This window comes from Arvicola amphibius, chromosome 3, assembly GCF_903992535.2.
Source record: "Arvicola amphibius chromosome 3, mArvAmp1.2, whole genome shotgun sequence".
In the NCBI taxonomy this organism is placed as follows: domain Eukaryota; kingdom Metazoa; phylum Chordata; class Mammalia; order Rodentia; family Cricetidae; genus Arvicola; species Arvicola amphibius.
Window position 1 is genome coordinate 127,882,137 of NC_052049.1, and position 24,466 is coordinate 127,906,602.

The 24,466-nt window shown below is 45.0% G+C and overlaps 1 protein-coding gene across 1 annotated transcript in view; it reads left to right on the top strand.

Moving 5' to 3' along the window:
- The first annotated feature begins 202 nt into the window (after positions 1-202).
- Positions 203-24,466, top strand: part of Hexa (hexosaminidase subunit alpha) — a 32,008-nt gene continuing 7,744 nt past the window's right edge. The window contains exons 1-5 of the mRNA XM_038323868.1: positions 203-646; positions 19,948-20,040; positions 21,528-21,593; positions 22,709-22,755; positions 23,208-23,318. Coding sequence (XP_038179796.1) covers positions 394-646; positions 19,948-20,040; positions 21,528-21,593; positions 22,709-22,755; positions 23,208-23,318 — 570 coding nt within the window. The 5' untranslated portion in view covers positions 203-393. The remainder of the gene's footprint in view (positions 647-19,947; positions 20,041-21,527; positions 21,594-22,708; positions 22,756-23,207; positions 23,319-24,466) is intronic.

A 24,466-nucleotide genomic window follows, 5' to 3' on the forward strand; every position in this document is an offset into this window, starting at 1 on the left:
CAACGGGGTGTCTCCAAACATTTTTTCCTATCCAAGATCACACTGTTGTTGAGTCCTCTGGAGTTGCTCAAGTGCCTTTTGTGCCACGTGACTTAGACTCTTGTTTTCCTTCTGCTTTTTCCTAGGCTGGGTTGGTTCTCCAACCGTAGGGGCGGCGCCTGTCCCTCCCGGCCCAGCCCCTAGGCTTGGATTACTGAGGCCCGGCCCGGGCGGGGACCGCTCCTTCACAGCCTAGCGTGCCGGAAGCTGCGGTAAACGGGGCCTAACGATCGCGGAGGTCGAGCTCAGCGTCCCGCGTGCTCACGTGACCCTTCGATTGTCACGCGGGCGCCGCTCACCTGACCGGGGTCTCACGTGGGCTCAGCCTGCCTTGAGGGCGCTTGCCGGTGGGCCATGGCAGGCTGCAGGCTCTGGGTTTCGCTGCTGCTGGCGGCGGCGTTGGCTTGCTTGGCCACGGCGGTGTGGCCCTGGCCCCAGTACATCCAGACCTACCACCGGCGCTACACCCTGTACCCCAACAACTTCCAGTTCCGGTACCATGCCGGTTCAGCCGCGCAGCCGGGTTGCGTCGTCCTCGACGAGGCCTTTCGACGCTACCGTAACCTGCTCTTCGGTTCCGGCTCTTGGCCCCGACCCAGCTTCTTAAGTGAGTCACAGCCTTTTCTTCCCTCCGAAGGAGCCGCCTTCTGTGGATCAACCCCGGCCCGGCTCCCAGACTTCCTCCTCATGGCTTCTGCCCTGCCCAGCCAGTCACCTCCCAGGTCCCCTTTTCCCCTTGCTTTTTCTCTAGCCGGGTACTCAGCCTCCCAGGCTTAGCCGCTTCTCCATTTGCCCCTTCATTAATCAGACTTCTGGGGTCTCAATTTGCCCTGAATCTTTTCTCTTGGACTGTAGGTTTTCTTTCTTTTTTTTTAAATGCCTGCTGTAGGAAAGACCACAGTTCAACCAGGCTGTTAAAATATTGAAAGTATGATGCCAATAGACATTTAAGGTGATTCTTTAGGTCATGCTCCAGTGGTAACCGGTCCTTGTGAGGCAGTGACCAGGGCTGCACAGTGGAGCTCAGCATATGTCTGGCACATAAGTTGCTTAGTAAATGTTTAAATTGTGAAAGAAATCATAGAACACAAGGCCCTGAACTTGCGGGGACCGCGACGGAGGCAGCTTGACTCTGACACGGATGAGACGGTAGATGTCGGGAAGTGGCAAGGGATGGAAGAGAACAGTGTTGGGTTCCGGTTGTGGGCCCTGGTACTGTAGATGCTAAGCAGATGCTAAGGGTGCCTCTTCCCAACGCATTTATTCTAGAATGAAAGTAAGAGAACTGGTTCTTCTGCAACCACTGTCGGTATTTGATTTGTTTAACCTTGGGTAGTAAGCAAGTGACTTAGTAAGTCACACGTGCCATTACGGTCTGAATCCTCAAAAGTGCCTCCTTGGGCCCTTTCTTCCCTGTCTCCGTAACATAGTGGGTTTTGCGCATTTGTTGGTTCTGTTGTGTTAAAGGACTGTTTGGTGTAAAGTGTGTACTTTCCTCATAGCTGTGAGCGAAAACGGCTTTATTGTGGCTCACCGGCAGAGGAAGTAGTCCATCATGAGAGCGTGGGAGCCTGAGCTTCAGGCAGCCTGTCACAGTGCACAACAGCCAAATAGCAAGGAGAAGAATTCGTCCCCCATTTCCCCTCTTTTCTTCTGCATCGAAGACTATGCCATTCACAATTGGGGTGGGTCTTTACTTCTGAGTAAAAATCATCTCTGAAGGCACCCTCCCAGACACAGCCTTGCAGGACTGAGCATCCTGCAAGGCCTCCTCGTTCTTGTGTCTTTCTAAGATCATCAATAGGAAGATGATCGTCAGATTTCAGACTTGGAGTGGAGTCTGATTGCGAGAAAGCTGGAGGAGCACAGGATGCCAACTTGTAGTCTCTGCTCTTGTCACAGAATTGGAAATGCATGGAGCAGGGTTGGGCAGGAGTAATGATTAGAGCTTTCCACTCTAGGGGCTGGGATTTGTGCGCAGTTGGGAGGTTAGGTAAACCCTAGGTTCAGAAAGCCTTGGGAGGTAGAGCCAGGAGGATCAAGAGTTCAAAGTCATCTTTGGCTCCCTAATGAATTTTAGGTCATCATGAGCTGACAGAGACCCTTTCTCAAAACAAGCAAAGAAACTCTCCACTCTTAAGTGGCCTGATGGTTTGTTCTTGTAGAAGACTGGGCTGCCTTTAAGTGAACTGCTTTCAAAGAGGAAGAAGTTTTACGATGCCGTTTATAATGTATGTGGAGAATGGATTTGGTACCTAATGAAAAATAATGATGAAACTATCTTTGGAGAGGAGGTAGGTACTAGGATCAACTGTATTTGGATGAGGTTCAGAAGTATACATTGATCTGTATATTAAACTCTCGGACTTTGGGTTAGTTATGCCCATAGTCTTCCACAGGCTGGGTGACTTTCCCTTCTATCTAAATCATAATCCTTTCACAGTAATCTGGCTAATTCTGAGCCTGAGAAGCTCACCTTCCTAGGGTGTGTATGACTAGTTTGGGTCTGGCATATGAAATCTGAGATGCCTTCCTTCTACTTCCTTACTGCGTACTTCATTCCAGACAAAAGTAAAATAGGAGGGCACTGGTGGGCTGGCCAGCTGACCTGTTCGTTGTCTTGGGCGCTTAGTCTCGCACTTGGGCATGTTGTGGCTTTTTTTGATTGTTAAAAGTCAGAGGTTTTGATTCCCTCACCCTTAAGAAAATGTTTAAACTAAAAACCAGGCATTGTAGCCTCTGTCTCGTGAGTGCTGGTTCGCATAGTAGTGTGGTCCAAGTCAGCCTGTATACTTAGTGAGATCTTGTCTCTAAGTGAATGAATAAATATAAATAAACAAGAGTTTAACCAGTCTGGTTAGGAGCTTTCTCCCACCACTGTTGGAGCTATTGACAATTGGAGCAGCTCAGGAGAATCAGTTGGGTATATAGACCTGAAAAGTGTTTGCGTGTGTAAAAAAACTTTTGTGACCTGCTCCAAGGTAACAAAAATCCATTCTCCTAGAAACATTGAATTTTCTTCTCTGTTCCTAGCTGTAACAGATAGCACCATGCTTAGGGAGGTGTTCTCTTGGGTTTTTGTTGTTGTTAGGGTTTTTGTTTTGTTTTGACAGCTGTCTTAAGTTGTAAATAGGTTTTTCCAGCTAAGTGTTGTATGTCCCTTGTTTGGGCTTGGGCATGGCTGAAGTTCGTTTTTGGACGTTGGCTCAAGTGCAGGAGGTAGGGTTGCTCAGCAGCTCAGCAGTCAGAAACAGCCTGATACTTCTATAAAACTTTAGGGGTGCAGATGGGGAACCGGCTTACCAGACACAATGCTACCCTTCAAACCTCCCTACTGTCCAGTCTTAACTTTACAGTAATGGTACTAAGAGCACACATTTGTGGCTGTCTTCCTTCTCTGAGTCTGGAGGCCTAGATTGGGCAGTTTCAGAGTTCAAGTCCACGTCCCTTTATATGTTGAAGTTGCCAGACTGTTTGCAATGTGTGCCATCACACAATAGTGGAAGAAGCCCTTGAGAGTAATTGTTACACTGTAAGGCACCCACTCCCAGGACTCCTCTGGCTAAGTGCTGCACAGTGGGGTTTGCTGTGGCAAACCTGACTTAGTGAAGGGCAGTGGAAAGCGGAAGGAAATGAGCATGTATGAACAGCTGGCACTAAAGATGCAGTGTGTCTTGTCAGCCAGCTCTGTGGGGTGGTTGTCCTGTGTTCAGAACTGAGCTTGAAGGCAGAATGACTGCCAGTCGTTTACAGCTCGTGGCTGTGGTAGAGGATTCCCTCTAGGTCTGTCTGTCCTCTAAGATTTCCTCCCTTCAGGGCAGTCTTGCAGTGCTCACAAAGATCTTTGTCAGGACGATTAGTCATTTGGAAAACTGTTAGCCTCTGGGAAAATTAAGATCTGATCATAACTTAGTGTTAGTGACTTCAAATAGTAACTTCTAACATCTAACTCCTTTTCATTATCATTCAGGTCATGAATGTTTTTTCTCTGCTCCATTTATCATTTTCCAGAAGTATTTCTAGCCACCTGCCTTCCTTCCATCTTTAATGCAATTAGTGCTTATTAATCAACTATGATTAGTTAATAGTGCTAAGTCTAAAGACTATGTTAATCAAATAGCTCTGATCCCTAGATAATTTTCAGTTATGAACTGGGGATGTAGCCGAGATGATAGAGCGCTTGCTAAGCGATCACAAAGCCCTGGGTTTGATCCTCCCCCACGGAAAGTGGGTGTGGTGGCAACCTCAGTGCTCAGTTGTGGAGGAGGATCTCAAGTTCAGCTAGAGTAAATTTGAGGCCAACTACGGAAAAAAGAAATCACAGTCCCTTGAAAGTGGGACTATACACATACAAAAAAGTAATTTTTTCCTGCGATATTTGAAGCACAAATGATTTTCAAATACAGAACATGTTACCCAAGTGTAAAAACACTGGGCAAGTGTAGTTTGAAAGGCTTTTCTTAGGTGTTTAATCAGATATGAAAGTAGGTGTTGGTGACGGGAGGTAGTCCATCTTGGAGAACAGCTTGTGGAAAAGGCCTCCAGGTAAGAAGCCTGCAAGCCTTATTCAAGAAACTCAAGATCAGTGTGGTTGACGCTCAAATCTCAGGTAGGTCAGCAAGTTCTGAAGAGTCACGAAGCTACCTAGTGAGCACTAAAAGCAGGAGCATTAAAGGAAGGCCAGCCAGGGTTGCTACACAGGTGGCACTGGCTAAGCTGGCTGCATGGGGGCATCTGTGGTAGTAAGACTTGGAGGCAAGGAAGGCAGTTGTTGTGGTTGTTAGTGACAGCAGTCCCTGGACTAAGTTGATGGCTACAGGGACATGGCCTCTCCGGACTGCACAGACTTCAGAGATGTGCTTGGATGCCTAGTGTTAGGATGAGGTGCTAAACATGGCTGCCAGTTCTCATTTGGTGACATGAGTGTGCATTCTCACATGTTGCTGCATCCACCAGGATAGAGGAAGATAAAGGAAGTACTTAAGAAGTATGCTGAGAAGTGAAAAGAGAAAGAATGGAAGTGGGGCGGAGGGGGTGCATGGACAACCAAGCCTGATCGACTGTAAGTCTGATTTGGGATGTGTCCATTAAGAGGTATCTTAACAGACGGCCAGTTGTGTGGTAATAAAACTTGGGAAATGAGTTTGGCTGTTTCTAGAGACAGGAATGTTCAGCAGGTGACTGGAGGCTGGTTGAGGAGGAGGGCGTTACTGATATTACTGGAAAACTGCTGAGCTGGTGTGTGGGTTAGTTCCTCCTCCTGAGTGTCCAGATCATCTGACAGCCACGAGACTCCAGGGCATGAGGTGTAAATACCAGAGTGACTAGGAAACTGCAGAGACTCCAGATTCCACAGCCCGACGGCCTGAACCACAGACCAGCAGGGAAGCCGGGTCTGGAAGTAGCACTGAGTCTCAACACCTAGTACCAGAAGTAGTTGCAAGGGAATTGGTATTGTTCAGGGAAAACCAGGGCTACATTTAGGGCAGCAATGGAAAGAACTGATAGCATTGGGAGCTAAGTAGGGTACTTGAAGAGTATTTGAAGGTGGGTGATGCCCTGTGCCGGAGTTTTGTAGAGAAAAGGAAGTAACCTTTATAGGAATGGGGAGTGTAGGGTCAAATGAGCCAGAGGGGTTTATACATTTCTTTGACCATAAAATTGCCAGGATGATGACCATCAAGAAGAGTTCCTGTGGAAACCCAGGTGTGGTGGCTCATGCCTTTAATCCCTGTACTCAGGAAGAAGAGGCAGGTGAATGTAGTGAGGAGCTGCAGGCAGGCCTGCTTTTCATCCTGCCTGGCTCCCGGCCACCGGCTAGCTCATGCCCCAAAATAATTACACAGAAACTGTATTCTTTTAAATACTGCCTGGCCCATTATTTTCAGCCTCTTACTCACATCTTGACTAACCCATATCGAATAATCTGTGTAACACCACAAAGTGGTGTCTTACCAGGAAAGATTCAGCATGTCTGACCTGGCGGCTGGCTTCATCGCATCTGTCTCCCTGAGCAGAGGCACGGCGGTCTGCCCCAGAGAGGAGAGGCGGGGCAATTGTCTGAGCCATCTACCTCACTTCCTTTTTCCTGTTCTGTCTACTCCACCTATCTAAATTTTGCCCTATCAAAAAGCCAAGGCAGCTTGTTTATTAGCCAATGAGAATCCTCCATCAGGTGAATCTCTGAGTTCAAGGGCAGCCAGGGCTACACAGAGAAACTCTGTCTGGAAAAACAAAACAACAGAAAAGTTCACGTGGGTACTTAACATGTGCTAAAGACTGTGTTTCTAGTCAACAGTGAACAGCCAATCCATCAGTGAATAAGCATGATTAGATATCCATTTGGAAAAAGTAAAATCTTTATCTCTTGCCAAACATAAAATAAATTCCTGGTAGATTAAGTATCTAAAGATCAAAATCTCTAAGAACAGCAAGGGGATTTGCAATTCTAGGACTTTCTAAACAATGGGGAAAAAACAAAGGAAAAGCTACCAGAAAACTAAAAAAACCCTGTGAGATTAAAGAACAAAAGGGACATGTGGCTTACATCTGTAATCCCAGACTCAGGAGGTTTAGGCAAGATTACCCAAGTCTGAAACCAGCCTGGGCTACCATGAGACACCATGTTTCAAAACAGCAAAACCCAAAAATAGCATAGAAAGGAAAAGTGGACAAAATAGGCCCAATATTTGCATCTTAAAAAGATAACATTAAGTGCTGGAGAGATGGTTCAGAGGTTAAGAGCATTGCCTGCTCTTCCAAAGGTCCTGAGTTCAATTCCCAGCAACCACATGGTGGCTCACAACCATCTGTAATGGGGTTTGGCGTCCTCTTCTGGCCTCCAGGCATACACACAGACAGAATATTGTATACATAATAAATAAATAAATAAATAAATAAATAGATTTTTTTTTTAAAAAAAAGATAACATTAATTCCATGGGAAGTACTCAGTGGTAGAGCACTTGTCTAAAACATGCAAAGCTCTGGGCTTAATAAATAATAAATAATAGAATAATAAATAAAGGAGGCAAGGTTAAGATCTAGAAAGAGCTCCATATATCAATAAAAGAAAATTAGCCGGGTGGTGGTGGCACATGCCTTTAATCCTAGCACTCGGGAGGCAGAGGGAGGCAGATCTCTATGAGTTCAAGGTCAGCCTGGTCTACAAGAGCTAGTTCAAGGATGGGCTCGAAAGCTACAGAGAAACCCTGACTCGAAAAAAGAAAAAAAGAAAATTAACTAGCCAGGCATGGCGGAACACGACTGTTAATTCCAGACTTGGGAGGTAGAGGCAAGAAGATTGGGAGTTTAGAACTAGCCTCAGCACATAGCAAGTTCAAGGCTACGTATGAGAACTCCAATTCAAAAAACAAACAAAAAATAAAGTAAAATTATTAAGTGGTATACAAAGAATCTGGCTAGTGATTACAAACAATGCTTAAATTTAGTTGTTATTGAGAAAATGCTAATTATAGGTATGCTTTTGTTTGAATGTTCCTATATTAGAGATTGTGTGTGTGTGTGTGTGTGTGTGTGTTTGTGTGTGAGACATGTGTAGGGTACTCGCAGAGTCCAGAAGGGGGCATCACATCCCATGGATCTGGAGTTATAGCTAGCTGTGAGTCACTCCATATGAGTGCTGGGAACTGAACTCCGATCCCCTGGATGAGGAGCGAGCTCATTCTTAACCACTGAGCCATTTTTCCAGACCTTGTTTTCTTTTTTAAAGTAGCAAGCAGAGGTAGAATTGAGGTGGGCTAATATTGGAAGAATGTGGAGAATGGGCCCACATCTGTGGGTTTGGATTATAAATTAATACAATATTTTGAAAGTATCATAACCAAAATTTTAATATCTTTAGTATTCTTGTCCCTTAAAAAAATGTGAGTTCAAGGCGAGCCTGGTTTACAAAGCAATTTCCAGGATAGCCAGGACTGTTACACAGAGAAACCCTGTCTTGAAAAATAGATATTAGAGAGAGAGAGAGAGAGAGAGAGAGAGAGAGAGAGAGAGAAGAAAAGAAGAGAAAAAGTAATTGCTTTGCAAAAATGTTAAACTTCATACACACCTGTTTATTAAAACATTGTTTATAATATAAAAAATTTAGAAGCATGGGGGACCTTCAAATCAGCTTAGTAGGTAAAAACACTTGTAGCAAGCTGGACAGCCTGAGTTGTCTCCAAGACATGGCATGGTGGCGGAGAGAACTGACGTCAGCAGTTTGTCTTCTCACTGCCACACACGTGCTGTGAAACTCCGCTAAAAACAGTAAAAATGTTTTTAAATAGTGGGGCATGATGGTGCCCTCCTTTAATCCCAGCACTTGGGAGGCAGAAACAGGAAGATCTCTGAGTTTGCTGCCAGCCTGGTCTACAGAGCAAGTTCCAGGATAGCCAGGGATGTGAACAAACAGGAACCCTGGCAGGGGTTAGAAACATCAAATGTCATAAATATAAGTTAGGTAAATTAAGGATTATTCCATCAATGGTTTCATTCAATATTTACAAATAATGATGGTGGATTTCTCATTGATATTTAAATATCTCCAAATCAGTTTGCTAAATAGAAAAATGTCATAATCTAGGATTCATTAGGACACATTTTGTTTTTAAAATTAGGTGCTGTTAACTGATGGTGGTGGCACACCCTTTAATCCCAGCCCTCAGGTGACAGAGGCAGGCTGATCTCTGTGAGTTCAAGGCCAGCCTGTCTACTTAGCAAATTCCAGGACAGCCAGGACTATTTCACAGATTAACCCTGTCTGAAAAACCAAATAAACAAATATATAGTTTTTCTTTGACCTGTATGAAATTGTTAGCTAAATTTCTCTCCTGAGATTGAGAATTGTGGGGAGATGTGCTTTTTCTGGTAGTCATGGCATTGGAAGGGACAGAACAGATTTTTAAAGTATGGAGAAAAAAATCTGATTTTTACAACAAAAGATGGGTTGGGACTGAGTACTCATCAGTGTTCTTTGTCAGTGCTGGGAGAGAGTGCACTTCTGAGTAGTTGTTAGTAATGTCTGGAGGATGAAGACTCTTGGGCAGCTTGGTTGAGTTTAGCAGATTAGCATCAAGGAGAGGCCCTAGGCTCAGGGCACTTGACTTCTGAGACTGCTATTGAATTGGGGGGTGGAATTGGTCCTGCAGAGGTACCTGATAACTGTGACTCTAGTTCCAGAGGATCCCTCACCCTCTTCTGACCTCCTTTTGCACTAGACACACATAATTTAGACATGCCTGCAGGCAGAATGCTTACAACATAAAGTAAATCTAACATTCCTGCCTGCCCTAGTCACACCTGTGGACGTCCATGCTGCAGATGGCCTCTGCAGACACAAGTCACATTCAGATCACATGCAGGAGGCTGCAGAGCCTTTCCCCCTCTCAGGAGGGACCGCCAGCAGTCTGCCTTAGCTCATCAAAGGTTTAGTCATTGTTACCTCCTGCTGAACTGTGAGCTCCTCATGGGCAGGGACCCCAGGGCAGGGTCTTCTTTTTACTGGCCCAGCCCCTGTACCAGTTCTTGATGCACTGACAGTGTGGGATGTGTCTTAGTTAGGGAAGGCCCGAGTGCGTGAGTGGGAAGGTGCGGAGAGAACAGTGTGGTCACGGAGCAAACCTTGTCACAGTTGAGGAGTACCAGAGCCTATGGGAGCATGGTAGGCATTAAAGAGTGGGAAGATGTCCTCAAGGGGTTTGACTTTCCTAGCTTCCAACCCAGAGGCCAAACCAAATGCCACATTATAACACAACCCCATACATTTTCTCTGCATTGCTAGGGTTTTGTATCTAGGGCATGACAGATAGGGATGCTTTGTTTAGGGGAGGAGCAAGCTGGGTAGAGGGGAGAGATGGTGTTGCACTAAGGTAAAGATTTATAGTCTTCAGGTACCATAAAAGTAGCAAATTTTTCCTTCCAGAGAAGTGAAGGACCTAAAGCTTTGGATTTACACCCCCAGAATTCTTCAGAGCATGTCTGAAAAGGCGCTTTGTACAGCAAGTCTGGGTATCTTCTTAGCGGCCCTTACCCCAGCCTTAGGACTTCAGAAATACTAGATTTGTGTGTAATTGATTCTTTAGGTTAACTGTTTGCTTGCCATTTATGCCTGACCATTGTGTACCACAGTCATTATGCATCCATAGCATTAAATGTGCATATTTTAATTCTAGCATCATTCATTTTTTCAGCAAACACTTATTGAATGACTGCCGTGTATCAGGCACTGGGAATACAGACACAGATTGGTCCCTGCTGTTGAGGAACTCACAGCCTAGGTGAGGAGATAGACAGCTTATGTTAATATAAGTTTTATGAAAAATGTATGTGTACTCCATGATCACGTAGGAAGCTCTCTTAGGAAAGGGTGGGGGAATGGCCAAAACAGTTTTATACATGGAAAACCAGAACTGTTTCTTAGCCAAACAAGTGTGGAAGAAATGCAAACTTTGTTTCAATTGGAAGAAGCAATCTGTGATGAGAAAAGAATGGAGAAGACAGGACAATTCCAAGGGTCTGAAAAGAGTTCACATCATTATAAAGAGAATTCTCAAATAGAGCAAGAGAGAGAATGAGTTTCCAGTGTCTTCTGGGCTTTACCTAAGAACCTTGGGGCACCGTTATACTAGGGGACATTTTTTCCCCCTTTGGTGCTAAGGGTCAAACCTTGGGCTTTATGATCTTTATTATGCTGGACAAGTGATCTATCCCTCAGTTATATCCCCTGTCCCATTAGGAGGCTTTACACAGGGATTGTAATAATCAGATATACTAAGAGCTACCAGAAGACGGCAAATTGGAATGAGGATTAGGTGGGGATGGGAGGGCCACCTGGGTGGTTTTTACCATCACCTAGGAGAGAACTGCACCTGGCTGAACCTGAGGTTCAATCCCAGTGAGGTGGAAAAATGGCACAACACTAAGAGTTCGTGATGATTTTTGTAATTGTAAGATTTAATTGAATCTTCTTTTAAAAAACTGTTTAAACCTCAGTGCTTAGGACAATGTTTAATGCATAGTAGGCAGTCTGTAAACATTGTTTTGAGTGAGTAAATGTGTAGTCTACTCAGGTGGAGAGTGTGCAGGAGGAAGCTTCTTGTTTGGGAGATTAAATGATGCTATGCTCAAACAGAGAAAGGCTCAGCCAAGAGAAGTAAAGAAAAAAGAATTCACTTTTGCATTGAAGATTCAGAGGCTCTTGAGACAGCTGAGCCAGAGGTGTTCAGTTTTATAGCTCCACAAAAGGGACTGGCTTGGAAAATTAGATTTGGAAGTCATGAGCTTATTGTGGGAGTAGATGATGTTGTCCAAGGAGATGGTAAATGAGGAGGAAGAAAGAAGGCTGGCGTCTGAGAGGAGGATCATGTTCAAGGATGGAGAAGGGAAACCAGAGAGCAGAGACCCCTACGTCAAGATTGTCTTTGTTGTGAGACAGGGTCTTGCTGTGTAGCCCTGACTAGCATGGAACCCACTACATAGATCAAGCTGGCCTTCAATTCACAGAGGTCCGCCTCTCTCTGCCTCCCAAGTGCTGGGATTAAAAGACTTGTGCTACCAGAGGCCAGGATGAGGGAGCTTTGTCAATGCCAGGGATGTTTGACTAGTCCAAAATAAGATAGTTGTCTCCAGAATACAATCTCCCTGTATTTATGATCACCGCTGTATTCCTGGCACTTAGTGAATAAGCCTAGCACATAGTAGGACTCAGTAAATAACTTATTGAATGAATGTGTGAATAAATTAATTAGAGAAGGTCCCATGAACCTAGTTACTGTAAGCGTGAATTTATTTACTATAAACGGAGGTGGAGTTTTTCTTTCCAAACAACCCAGAACCAAATAACCACACAAAAGCTTATATTAATTACAAAATGCCTAGCCTATTGCTCAGGCTTATTACTAACTAACTCTTACAACTTAAATTAACCCATTTTTATTAATCTACATTTTGCCACGTGGTTTGTGGCTTTACCTGTCCTCTAGCATGTTTTCCCTCTGGCAACTGGCTCATATCTCCCCCTGACTCCACCCTTCTCCTGTCTGTATTTTACGTTTGGCTTTCCCACCTAGCCTTATTCTGCCTTGATAATAGGCCAAATCAGCTTTATTATCAGCCAGTGGAAGTAATACGTATTCACAGTATACAAAAGGATTATTCCACAGCATTTTCCCCTTTTTATCTAACCAAAAGGGAAGTTTTTAATTTTAACGTAGTAAATTACATACAACAAAACAATTATCAAGTAAGAATTACAATTACAATATCTAATCTATTTGTATTTGACAAAATTAGAGAAAATATTTAATTATGTATCCTATCTTGGTGAGTTTAAAGTTTTGTATCTAATTTATCTTTTATCATAACTAACAAAACTATAATTATAATTATCTAGTCTTCAATGCCATCAAAGACTTGAGAAGGAAATAATATTATCTGAGTAAGCAGGAAGTGCAGCCAAGTGTCTTCCAAAAAATATGAGAAATGACAAACAGATGACTGCTTGAACAGTCACCCAAGGTTTCTCTGTAACATTGGGACATCCTACAGGCCTAGCATATCTGACAGACTTTTCTGTGAAGCAGGGAATTTTGAAGGCCTGTTGTACATTGTCTTGGCAAAGTTCTGTAGTCATCTTTCTTGTGTCCTGCTGGTTTAGTCTGGACAATAACTGTCAGCAATTGAAGCAAGGGCAATTTCTTTGCCCACATGACTAGCTTTTGCCATAAAGAAAATAAACACCATATGGAGCTCCTTTGATGCCCATCATCCTCTGGAGTATGTTGGTACTGCCAGGAGCAGATGTGTCTTGCTGTCATGAAAAGTCTTAAGTTATTAAACCATTTTAAATGCCATATTTTGTAGGTCTTTGAAATGTTTGAAGAATACCTATCTATCTGAAATATATCTTTGTATAGCTAGAAAATCTAACTATAAGTTTGACTATTAAAGATGACTGTTTTTGTAATTCAGTATTTCTTAATTATACATGTTTTTAATTGAGCTGTATAAATGAAATACCTTAAACAAGAGTAGAAATATATATATACATATACATACAGTATAACAAAATTAACCTTAAATTTTTATCAATAAACTAAAATTCATATCATTGTAAAGTATTTTGAGATTAACAGTTGTTTTCTTTTGATTAAAGTAAATTCAACCTACCCTTTCTCCCCATAATTTCTATATCATACCACCTTTCATCTTTTAGAAAGAGATTGACTATGACCAATAATAATTTGTAAGCAGCCCCCTCTTAAATGAAACAATATTTTGGGAATTTTGGCATAGTTCTCTAGACTGCTTCCTGCTGATTGGTGGGCACTGGTGATCTTTGAGGAACTCTTAGGAAATCAGAGTAAGTGTTAAGTCTTGGCTAGAGTAGACTGTGAGGCTGGATCATCTCTGTCAGCAGCCTTGAAGCTGTTTTGGATGTTGGATTATCTGGGTCATTTTTATTGGTGTCTGATCCCCTTGTTCTGAAAATACATAAAGTTTTTTTTTTTTTTTTTTTTTTTTTTTGAGATAGGGTTTCTCTGTAGCTTTGGAGCCTGTCCCGGAACTAGCTCTTGTAGACCATGCTGGCCTCGAACTCACAAAGATCCACCTGCCTCTGCCTCCCGAGTGCTGGAATTAAAGGCGTCCGGCCACCACCACCCAGCCAATACATAAACTTTTAAAGATAACATACATATCTGTATTAATACAAACATAAGCTATGCATTGTTTACAAGTCAGCCAAAGATAGTTTTTGTCTTATGTTTAAGCAGGTAAAATATACATAACATATCCTGTAGTTACTTTAGATTTATTTTTCCATGGCTGTGATCAGGATTTCAGAGGGTCTCTCTCCATCAAACATGATCACCTTTAACTTTGAATGAATCCACAGCCTTTACCATGGAAATAATGGCAAAACCTCTCCCCCAAAGCAACATACCTTTTTGACTTGAATTGCGGAGTCAAGATATTTTTTAAATATATAGGTTGGTTTAATTTAGTAGCTTTCACAATCAAATGTCTCTCAACAATTATTTGTTTATTAACAGTCAAAAATCTAAAGACAGTACAATAATATACATAATCCAGATTCTGTGTATTTTCCATATTTATGTGGTTTATTATATTTTTATTACTCTATTCCCTTTTGAGAACTTTATTATTTTTAAATTATTTTTTAAATCTATAACTGTTTTTAACTTTTTTCTTTTCTCTCCTAAGCCTATGTACTTTTTTCAAACATGCCGCAACCTGTTTAGAGGTCTTTTTGTCTGAATCTGTCCTTACTCTGCATCTCTAACCCTTCTTGTCTGTATAAACAAAAACCCTAAACCCACTATGCAGCACACGGCTGGGAGACGCCTCTCTACCATGGCCTATGTGAGACTTCAAGAATCTACAGCTCAAGCCTGTACACAGTGGCCTGTGTGAGAGACATGAACTATGAAGCTGCTCTTGGCTCCGTTTTTGTGTGTTTAGAATTGTTTTTTAAGCTTTGTTAGGTCTTATGTGAAAATTCTGACCCCATGTTGAAGCACCATATGAAACAGAGGAAGAGTTTTTCTTTCCCAATTGCCCACTTCCAAATAATCACACAAAAGCTTATATTAATTACAAAATATTCAGCCTATAACTCAGGCTTATTACCAACTAGCTCTTACAACTTAAATTAACCTATTTTTATTAATCTACATTTTGCCACATAGTTTGTGGCTTCCCTGTCTTCTAGCACTTCTTGTTCCTCTGGCTGCTGGCTCAAATATCCCCTGCATCTGCCCTTTTTCTCTCTTTATTTTCTGTTTGGCTTTCCTTCCTAGCCTTATTCTGCCGTGCTATAGGCCAAATCAGATTATCAAACAGTGAGAATAATACATATTCATAGTGTATAGAAAGATTATCCCACAGATTTTCAGAGGACTGTGTTGAGGGAAGTTAGGTCATAGTGGATTGTAGAGTAGATGGAGTGTGAGGAAGTGGCTAACAAGAAAAGGCAAACTTGGTCCAGGTGCCAGATACCAAAAGCCCTTGGCATGTGTTAATGTATTTACCTTGCTCTTATCTACTGGATAAGATAGACGCTTTCACAATCCCCATTTTACAGATGAAAAACCACAGCTCAGTGAACAACCTGCCCAGGGCTTTATAGTAAAAAGAGATAGCATCAGTATTTAAATTCTGTCTGTCCAGTCCCAACCACCCAGACGGCATTTCCTCTACAGTTTCTCTAAGGCAGGAAACCTAGAGAAAGAGAGTGTTTAAGAAGATGTGCACTTAAGGAAGATGCAAATTTTTTAATGCTGGTGGGAGTCAGTGGAAATAAATCACTTGAAAACTTGGTGGGGGGGGATAATTTATACAAGAGGAGCCTGAGGGGAGACCCAGAGTGCATGTAAAGGGAAAGCTCTTCCATTGAGGGAGCGAGGGAGGTAAGGACAGGTGCAGTGTTGCAGGTGTTCTGTGAGGTGGGAGGAAGGTAAGGACAGGTGCAGTGTTGCAGGTGTTCTGTGAGGGAGAGAGGAAGGTAAGGACTGGTGCAGTGTTGCAGGTGTGCTGTGAGGTGGGAGGAAGGTAAGGACAGGTGCAGTGTTGCAGGTGTTCTGTGAGGGAGAGAGGAAGGTAAGGACAGGTGCAGTGTTGCAGGTGTGCTGTGAGGTGGGAGGAAGGTAAGGACAGGTGCAGTGTTGCAGGTGTGCTGTGAGGTGGGAGGAAGGTAAGGACAGGTGCAGTGTTGCAGGTGTGCTGTGAGGTGGGAGGAAGGTAAGGACAGGTGCAGTGTTGCAGGTGTGCTGTGAGGTGGGAGGAAGGTAAGGACAGGTGCAGTGTTGCAGGTGTGCTGTGAGGTGGGAGGAAGGTAAGGACAGGTGCAGTGTTGCAGGTGTGCTGTGAGGTGGGAGGAAGGTAAGGAAGGACAGGTGCAGTGTTGCAGGTGTGCTGTGAGGTGGGAGGAAGGTAAGGAAGGACAGGTGCAGTGTTGCAGGTGTGCTGTGAGGTGGGAGGAAGGTAAGGAAGGACAGGTGCAGTGTTGCAGGTGTGCTGTGAGGTGGGAGGAAGGTAAGGAAGGACAGGTGCAGTGTTGCAGGTGTGCTGTGAGGGAGAGAGGAAGGGAAAGACAGGTGCAGTGTTGCAGGTATGCTGTGAGGGAGAGGAAGGGAAGGACAGGTGCAGTGTTGCAGGTGTGCTGGGTGGGTGGGAAGGGAAGGTAAAGTGTGTGGGAGTTCTCAGTCTGTTGAAAGTAGGGAGGTGGGACCAGGTTAGACTTGATGAAGGTGGCACAACCTTGAAATGGATGCCACAGAGAATAGAAGGGGGCAGTAGTGTACACAGAAGACAACTTTCTTGGATGGGGGGGGTTGTATATATGGTCTATGTATGTGTGTGCACCTGTCCATTTGTGTGCTGTAGGGGCCAGAAGTTCATGTCTGGTGTTTTCCACAGTCCCTCTCCTATTTTTTGTACAGAGTCTCATTAACTCTAGAACTCACTGATTGGACTAGACTGGCTAGGCAGCATGCCTCCAGGATTCTCCTGTCTTTGCCTCCCAGGCCTTTGATTGTAGGTGTGCACTGTTACCTCTGGCTTTTTTGGTGCAGGCTGGGGATTCGAACTCAGTTCCTCATTCTTGTGCATCAAGGACTTCAGCATTGAGTCATCTACACAGTCCTGTTTTCTGTCTCTCTCACAGGCCCCAGGAGACAGGTGCAGGAGGCACAGGGTTGAGGCACAGCTGGCAGATGTTAAACTGATCAGGATTAAAGATTTTGCTTGTTGGGTGTGATAGACAAGCTATTGAGAGTATTGTTGAGGTTATACCTGCATATCTGGCCAGCAAGGAAGGAAGTCGGGATGGGAGAGGACATACTGACAGGAAACGGAGGAGCTGTGTGGTAGAGTCCAGAGAAACTTGGTCTGTGGGCCTTCTGTAATGGGCCCTGCTCTCAGAACTCCATGTCTGTGGTGAAGAGGCAGTGTGGTGTTATCAAGGTATTGCAGAAGTGGAAGCTTGGCAGTGAGAGGATGAGGAAGGATGAAAACGACGTTTATAATTTAACCCTTAGATGCCTTTGGACTGCTTTAATTTTCCAATTACGTCTTTAGTTAGAAAAGCATACAAGCTTCTGTAACCCAATGAAGAGAACACTTCATTTAAACTGATGAAATGAGGGTGCTGAGCGAGGTAGGCAGTAGAGGGCGTGTGCAGTAGGACCCTGGAGAGCTTTCCCTTTTGGAGTCGCGAGGTACTGGTAATAGGAATGTGGTCCCACCCTGCCATTGTTTACAGGGAAGTGGAAGCCCACGACCTGTTCAGCTTGGTGGTAGCAGAACCAGCTTTCCCAGCCCTCAACTTAAGCACCATACCACTGGGCACCTGAGACTTTACAGCTTCCTGTTCTCCCAGCTGATCGCATGCAAACATGCCCAGGTGTTTGCTAGCTGAGCAGGCTCTTTGCCATGCCCGGCCTCCACTCCTCAGTTCTCAGGGCAGGAGTGTTGATGAGTGTGGAGGTGGCTGGACTGGCTCCTGCCTGCTTCCTGCTCTCTCCAGAGCCTGGCACAGCGGCCACATGGAGGCGGAAAACAGTGCCAACACACTGTTTACATCCTTTCCAATGACCCAGTGTCCCTCCTGTTCTGCCACCTCCCCCAGACCTTCCCTCTGGGAGCTTGTTTAACCCAGGCCTCTGAAGGGACTTCTTTATCATCCCAAAGCTAGGCAGTCTTGGGAGTGCTAGGATTCATCTCCACAAGATTGGAGGCAGGCGCAGAGCAGTTCATAACTGAAGGAGCCCTTATCTGAGAGACATTGTTCTGGGGGCAAAAGTGCTTTCCTGTTCTTCGGGTCTTTAAAGGCATCAGTGACACAGTCCCCTTGCCCAGATTATAGACAGCAAATGTGTGTGTGTGTGTTTAGAAAGAGGAAAATGACATTTAACAAAAAATGGGAACTTTCCTGCCTTCCAGATGGTGGCTCAGCAAGTCTGGTGTTTGCAGCCCGCCTCCTTTTGCCATCAGGGCAGTGGCTGTGGTAATGAAATGTGGGCACACTGAGGGCCGAGAGGATGATAGGGACTTTCCCTGCCTTGGGGTGATTGTCAGCACACAGTCAGAGGAGCCTCTGAAGTCACACTCCGCCAGGGAATGTGAGAGGGTGAGAGTGGCTGGCGGCGGGAGATGAGGTGTGGTTCACAGAGCACTGTACTCCTCAGCTTTCTTCGCCTGACTCCAGCTTGGGATTTGTGGATATGTGTTGGGAGAGCTAAGCTCCTTTGCTTATAAAGTGTAGAAAGACACTACGGACTCTGAAGGATGGAGCTGCAATGATAAATCTGAGTCAAATTCCTTTCCGTAGGGGTTTTAGTAGGAATTAGCGGGGTGGGGATACGGGATACTTAGTGTGAGGTGACAGATCCATTTGGCTCTTGTTGGGGTGTGATGGGAGGACTCCTTTACTGACTGGCTGCTTGGCATCCTGTAAACAGATGTAGACATAGAGGTAGGGCCTAGCATCCTGTGTCTGGCTTTCTTCACATGGTTTGTGTTTGGCACTTGGGTCCCTTCTGCTTGGAGATGGATAACATTTGGTGTTGTACTCTGGTTCTAAAGACTCTCTCTGCCTTCTGCCAAGCCAGCCTATCCCTGACTTTGAGTTTGTAGGGAGTCTCAGTGTTGTAGGGTCAGCGGCATATATATAGCTCCAGGAAAGAGCAGAGAGAGTTTATTCGATCCCATTGAAGGCAATAAGATCAGAACATTTGCATGCTGGGTAGATGTGCATACCTGAAATCCTAGCACTCAAGACTGAGGCAGGAGGGTTACTGTGAGTTTGAGATCAATCAATAACCTGTCTCAGAAAATAAAACAACAACAAAAAAAATCAGGTCACCCTGAAATTCACAGAGAAGGTTGGAAAATGGAGAGAAATGCATGGTATTTTGGCTTTGGCATTTTTATCTGCATGGCCTTGGGCCTGTAGGGCATCATTACAGAGTATGTTGACTAACGCAGGATGGCTTTTGCCTTTATGAGCAAAAGGGAAAAGAGTGGAAGGAAGCCGGATGGGCTGGTGGCCACTAGCTTTCACGGAGGGCATAGTTTCTTCATGTGAGACCCACTCTCATGGGTCCTCCCGTCTCCAGTCCCACCTGTCCCTCACCTCGTGGGCTTTAACAAATGGGAATGCCTTTACCCGGAGCTTTGAAGAGCAGCACTACATACAGTGTGCTAGTCTACAGTGAGGTAAGAATACACAGCAAAGAGTTGACCTCCCTTTCATGAAAAACAAATCTGGGTATGGACCTTAGGTATGGGAGCTTTATAGCTATAATTCATAACTAAAACCCGCACCCTCAGGAGGCAGAGGCAAGAGGATTGCCACTAGTTTGGGACCAGCCTTGTCTACGTGTAGCAAGTTCAGAACCAGCTAGGGCTACATAGCAAGATTCTGTTTCAAAACAGACAAATAAATTAATCATGGAAAAATGATTGGAGAGGAGCAAAACTATCATTGAGTCCTGTGACAGCTGATGTGCGTCACAGCCTTCCAGCAGTCTCGGAGTCTGCCACTCAGCGGGTGCTGCACACCCAGGTGTTCTCAAGCTGTGTCTCATGAGAAGCCGTTGTTGGGATCTTGGAATCATGCTTGGGGCAATACAAGTAGCTAGAAATGCAGAGTCCTGGTTAGGGATAGCTGCCAGCTTCTTTAGACAGGGTCAGAGCAGGCTGCTGGGGGAAGTGGGAACACAAGCAGACTGAAGGCTAAACATGACCAGGCAGGGCCAGTGCCAATGGTAAACGCTCTGTCCTCCTTTCCCTTTCAGAGGGGCGAGCGCTAGGGACCTGTGTGGAGAGCTGTGAGTTACCCTGCTGCTGCTGGGGCAGGTCAGCACTGAGCATTATGTCTTCACAGAAAAACAACAGACTTTGGGGAAGAACGTTCTGGTTGTCTCCGTCGTCACAGCTGAATGTAACGAGTTTCCTAACTTGGAGTCGGTTGAAAACTGTAAGTACCACACATGCTCCTTGTCCTCAAAGCAAGCTCTTGTCTGGGACTCTTTAAATTTATTTATTATGTATTAGTGTTCTGGGCACCAGATCTCATTATAGATGGGTGTGAGCCATCATGTGGTTGCTGGGAATTGAACTCAGGACCTCTGGAAGAGCAGTCAGTTCTCTTAACCTCTGAGCTATCTCTCCAGCCCTTGTCTGGGACTCTTTCTGGCTTTCCTGGGCTAAGCTGCTGCTGATTAGGGACTGGGGCTCAGCAAGTGTCAAGAGCAGACACAGAAAATGTCACACAGACTCTTCACTGAGTCCCAGGGGTGTGTTCTTTGCCTTCTGGACTGAGCAGGGGACTGATGAAGAAATGTGGACACATATCCAGGCATGGTGGCACACACCTTTAATCCTAGCACTTGGGAGACAGAGGCAGGCCAGGTCTACAAAGAGAGTACCAGGACAGCCAGGGCTACATAAAGAAACCCTGTCTCGAAAAAGAGAAAAAAAGTGGGTAGGAGAAAATATGGACACTTTGCTCCCCCCCCCAGGACATCTTATACTGGGGGAGGAAATTTGGGGTCATTTATACTACAGTGAAGCCAAATCCTTAGTCCTGAGATTCACTTCCCTGAGCACTGGATTTGGGACTTAGAAGTCTCCAGTGTGAACATCTCGGTCCTGGAATCCCTCAGATTCTTGAGTGAACTGGCCGAGGCCTGGAGGAAAAGGCAATGCAAGATGGCTGCAGAGGGCTGTCAGTGTTGCACCCTGGACTGTGCAAGATGGCTGCAGAGGGCTGTCAGTGTTGCACCCTGGACTGTGCAAGATGGCTGCAGAGGGCTGTCAGTGTTGCACCCTGGACTGGACTCTGCAGGCCTTCCAGCTCCCTCTACTTAAGTCAACGTCATACTTTTCAGCTAAAAGCTGATAGGAAGGATCTCATAGATCTGGTGGGGAAACTAACCTGCAAGCTGGGTGGAGTTTTGCAGGACCCTGCCTAGCTTAAACCACATGTATCATCTGCCAGGCCTGCAGAACCAGTGTGGTTTCTACCCTGCTGGGTGGTGGTGTTGATGACTGATTTATTCATTTGTATGTGTGAAATATGTATGTTTGTTCATACGATTGTGTGCAGTGTGTTCTTGTGGGTATGTGTATACTTGTGTATGTGCAAATGAAAGCTGTACCTTAGTATCGGGTGTCTTCCTCAGTTACTGTCCACCTAATGTTTCTTAAAAGTGTCTCTCGTGAGGTTGGAGCTCGTCATGTCACTAAACTGGCTGGCTAGTGAGCTCCTGGGATCTGCTTGTCCCATCCCCAGCACATCGGTTACATGTGCCACAGAGTCTGGCTCTTACAGGAGTGCTGAAAACCCAAACTCAGATTCCTTGTGATTGCAGGCATTTTACCTATCCTCAGTCCTGTTCGCTTGCTTGCTTGTTCAGAGATTAAAATAGAATACCTGATCTAGTCTCACTTTTGTCATTTCAGACACCCTAACCATAAATGATGACCAGTGTTTACTTGCCTCTGAGACTGTCTGGGGTGCACTCCGAGGTAAGCAGGTGGAGTAGGAGGTGACAGTGAATACCTATGTAGGAAAAAAAGAGGGCGGTTGGAGTATTTCCTCAGTTTGCAGCTGTGCATAACTTTACACTTGGTAGAGCGTAGCAGCACATATGGCAACAGGAGATAGGACCCTGCCACAGACACTGTCCTCACTCAGTACGTGATTGCAGAGAAAAAGTAAAGCTAACCCAGGCCTGCTGGAAGTGCATGCTGATAGTCCCAACTTATTGAGGAAACTAAAGCAGGAAGATTGCTTGAGCCCAGGAGTTCAAGGTCATTCTGGGCAATTGAGGTAGACCAGCCATCTCTTTAAGAGAGAGGACAAAAGAGGTGCCAGGCATTGGTGGCACACATGTTTGTTTGTTTGTTTTGATTTTTTGAGACAGGGTTTCACTGTAGCTTTGGAAACTGTTCTGGAACTCGCAGAGATCTGCCTGCCTCTGCCACCCCAAAGCTACAGAGAAACTCTGTCTTGAAAAAGAAAAAAAAACTAGGTGTGGTGGCTCATGCCTGTAATACCAGCTCTTGGGGGCCAAGGCAAACACACTCGAGTTTTTGTCATTCCAATGCTTGACCTGTATTCTTTGGAGAAAAAACACAGCCCCACTCTGTCCTCTGCTTTCTTGCACAAAAGGTGCAAGGCTTCAGGTATAAAGCATTTGAGCTCCCACTCCAAGTGGGGAGAGGCCCAAACAATACACAGTAATGTGCTTCAAGCCAGGTTCTGCCTAAACACTAAGGTCTTGTGGAGCCTTCTATTTTGAAATCTGGGGACATTTTTTGTGGAACCTCTATTGAGTTTCCAGAAGTAGGACCGTTGAGAACATGGAATATTCTGAACTCAGTGTACCTGGGCTTGGGCCTTGCAGACTCCAAGCCTGCTGCAGTTGCGTCTACCATGCCTCAGCCTCCAGCAGCTGGGTCTCCCCTCAGATACAGAGGAGGCCCAGTTACAGATACAACTTCCTTGGAATTCGGTGTTGTGATTCTTTCTTCACAGTCCACTGGGAGATGTGAAGTGCAGCATACTGGGTCCCCTTTTCTAAGTGGATGCATCGCTTTTACTCCCTGGGTCTTAATTTTGCCTCTCCCCTTCTTCACAGGTCTGGAGACTTTCAGTCAGCTCGTTTGGAAATCAGCTGAGGGAACAGTGAGTATGGATTTTCCAAGAGGGCATTGGGATTTCCTCCAAAATCTATCATGTCTTGCTTTAGATAGAGTCTTGATGGCTCCAGATTGCCCCAGTGGGAGTATTGGAAGAGATAAGGGTTGATAGAACTGGTCTGTGTAGAGATACACTAATGTGGGTCCCTTGGGTCATTTAGTAATTATCTTGATGCCACATTGCTTTGAAAAAAATAAACTTGCTAGCTTCAGGAAGATCCAGTATGTAGACCGAGTAGTTCATGGAATGCTTGTGTTTAGTTGGCATGGGACAGTTACTTGTGGGTTTTGATGCAGGGAGGTTGGTGGGAAGGACAGGATAGTTTGGAGAACATTCACACATTGATTTTGGGGATCTTGGGAGAGTTCCTCTAATTCTTCTGTCACCGTGATAAACTCCCTTTGAATCCTGAAGCATTTAATGTTTGATCCATGCAGTTCTTTATCAACAAGACGAAAGTTAAAGATTTTCCCCGCTTTCCTCACCGGGGCTTACTGCTGGATACATCTCGCCATTATCTGCCGTTGTCTAGCATCTTGGACACACTGGTAACCAGGCCTTAAGGCCTTCTTCATTTCAAGTATTGGTTCTGAGGTAATGGGGCAAGGGATAATATATGTCATATTCCTAAATAAAAGAGACGATGTCTAGGACTGGAAAGATGACTCAGCAGTTAAAAGTACTGGCTGCTCTTTCAGATGTCATGAGTTGGATTGCAAGCAATCACAGTGGCTCACAACCATTTATAGTGGAATCTGATGCCCTCTTCTGTCATAAAGGTGTACATACAGCTACAACGCTCCTATAAATAAAATCTTAGCACAGGGTGGGAGGTGTCTATGTATGACTGTATGAGCCCCTGGGGAAAGTGCAAAAGACTGCATGCTCCAGGATGAGAGTGGTTTGGTTACAGTGCTGCTTTTACTGTTTTGGAGGTTGGTTTCTCTTGCTAGGAAAAGCTGACTGCAGTTTAATCAAGTCACTATTATAGGAAAGTTTATACTAAAACTTTTGCGGTGGAAGTTCCTAATGCTCCTGGATTTGCTGGGCAGGCAGCTCATGTGGCTGCCTTTTTTCCCTCTCTCTCTCTCTCTCTCTCTCTCTCTCTCTCTCTCTCTCTCTCTCTCTCTCTCTCTCTCTCTCTCTCTCTCTCTCTCTCTCTCTCTCTCTCGTTACCTGCCCTGGAACTAGCTAGCTCTTTTTTTTTTTTTTTTTTTTTTTTTTTTTGGTTTTTCGAGACAGGGTTTCTCTGTAGCTTTGGAGCCTGTCCTGGAACTAGCTCTTGTAGACCAGGCTCACAGAGATCCTCCTGCCTCTGCCTACAGAGTGCTGGGATTAAAGGCATGCATGACCACCGCCTGGCTGACTGCCTTTTTCTTTGTCCCTTTGGGACCAAGGGAGCTACATATATGTTAGCCTTGGCTTCTGGGAGTTAAGTGATGTGGCTGCTGAGTTCCCAGCAGGCCTCCAGTCAGATCACAGAGATGGCAGGGGGACGTGTTGCTCTGAGATATATGGGGATTTTTGAAAGACAAGAGGGTTCTGCAGCGGCTGCAACTCTTCTCACAGTGTGGCCAGAATTCATCTGGGAGAGAGGAGATGTCAGTGGGCTCTAACCTGCTCCCCTACAGGAAGATCTGACTTAGAGTCCCTATGAGTAAGTCCCTGGAGCTTAAGGAAGGTTGAGTTTGCTATT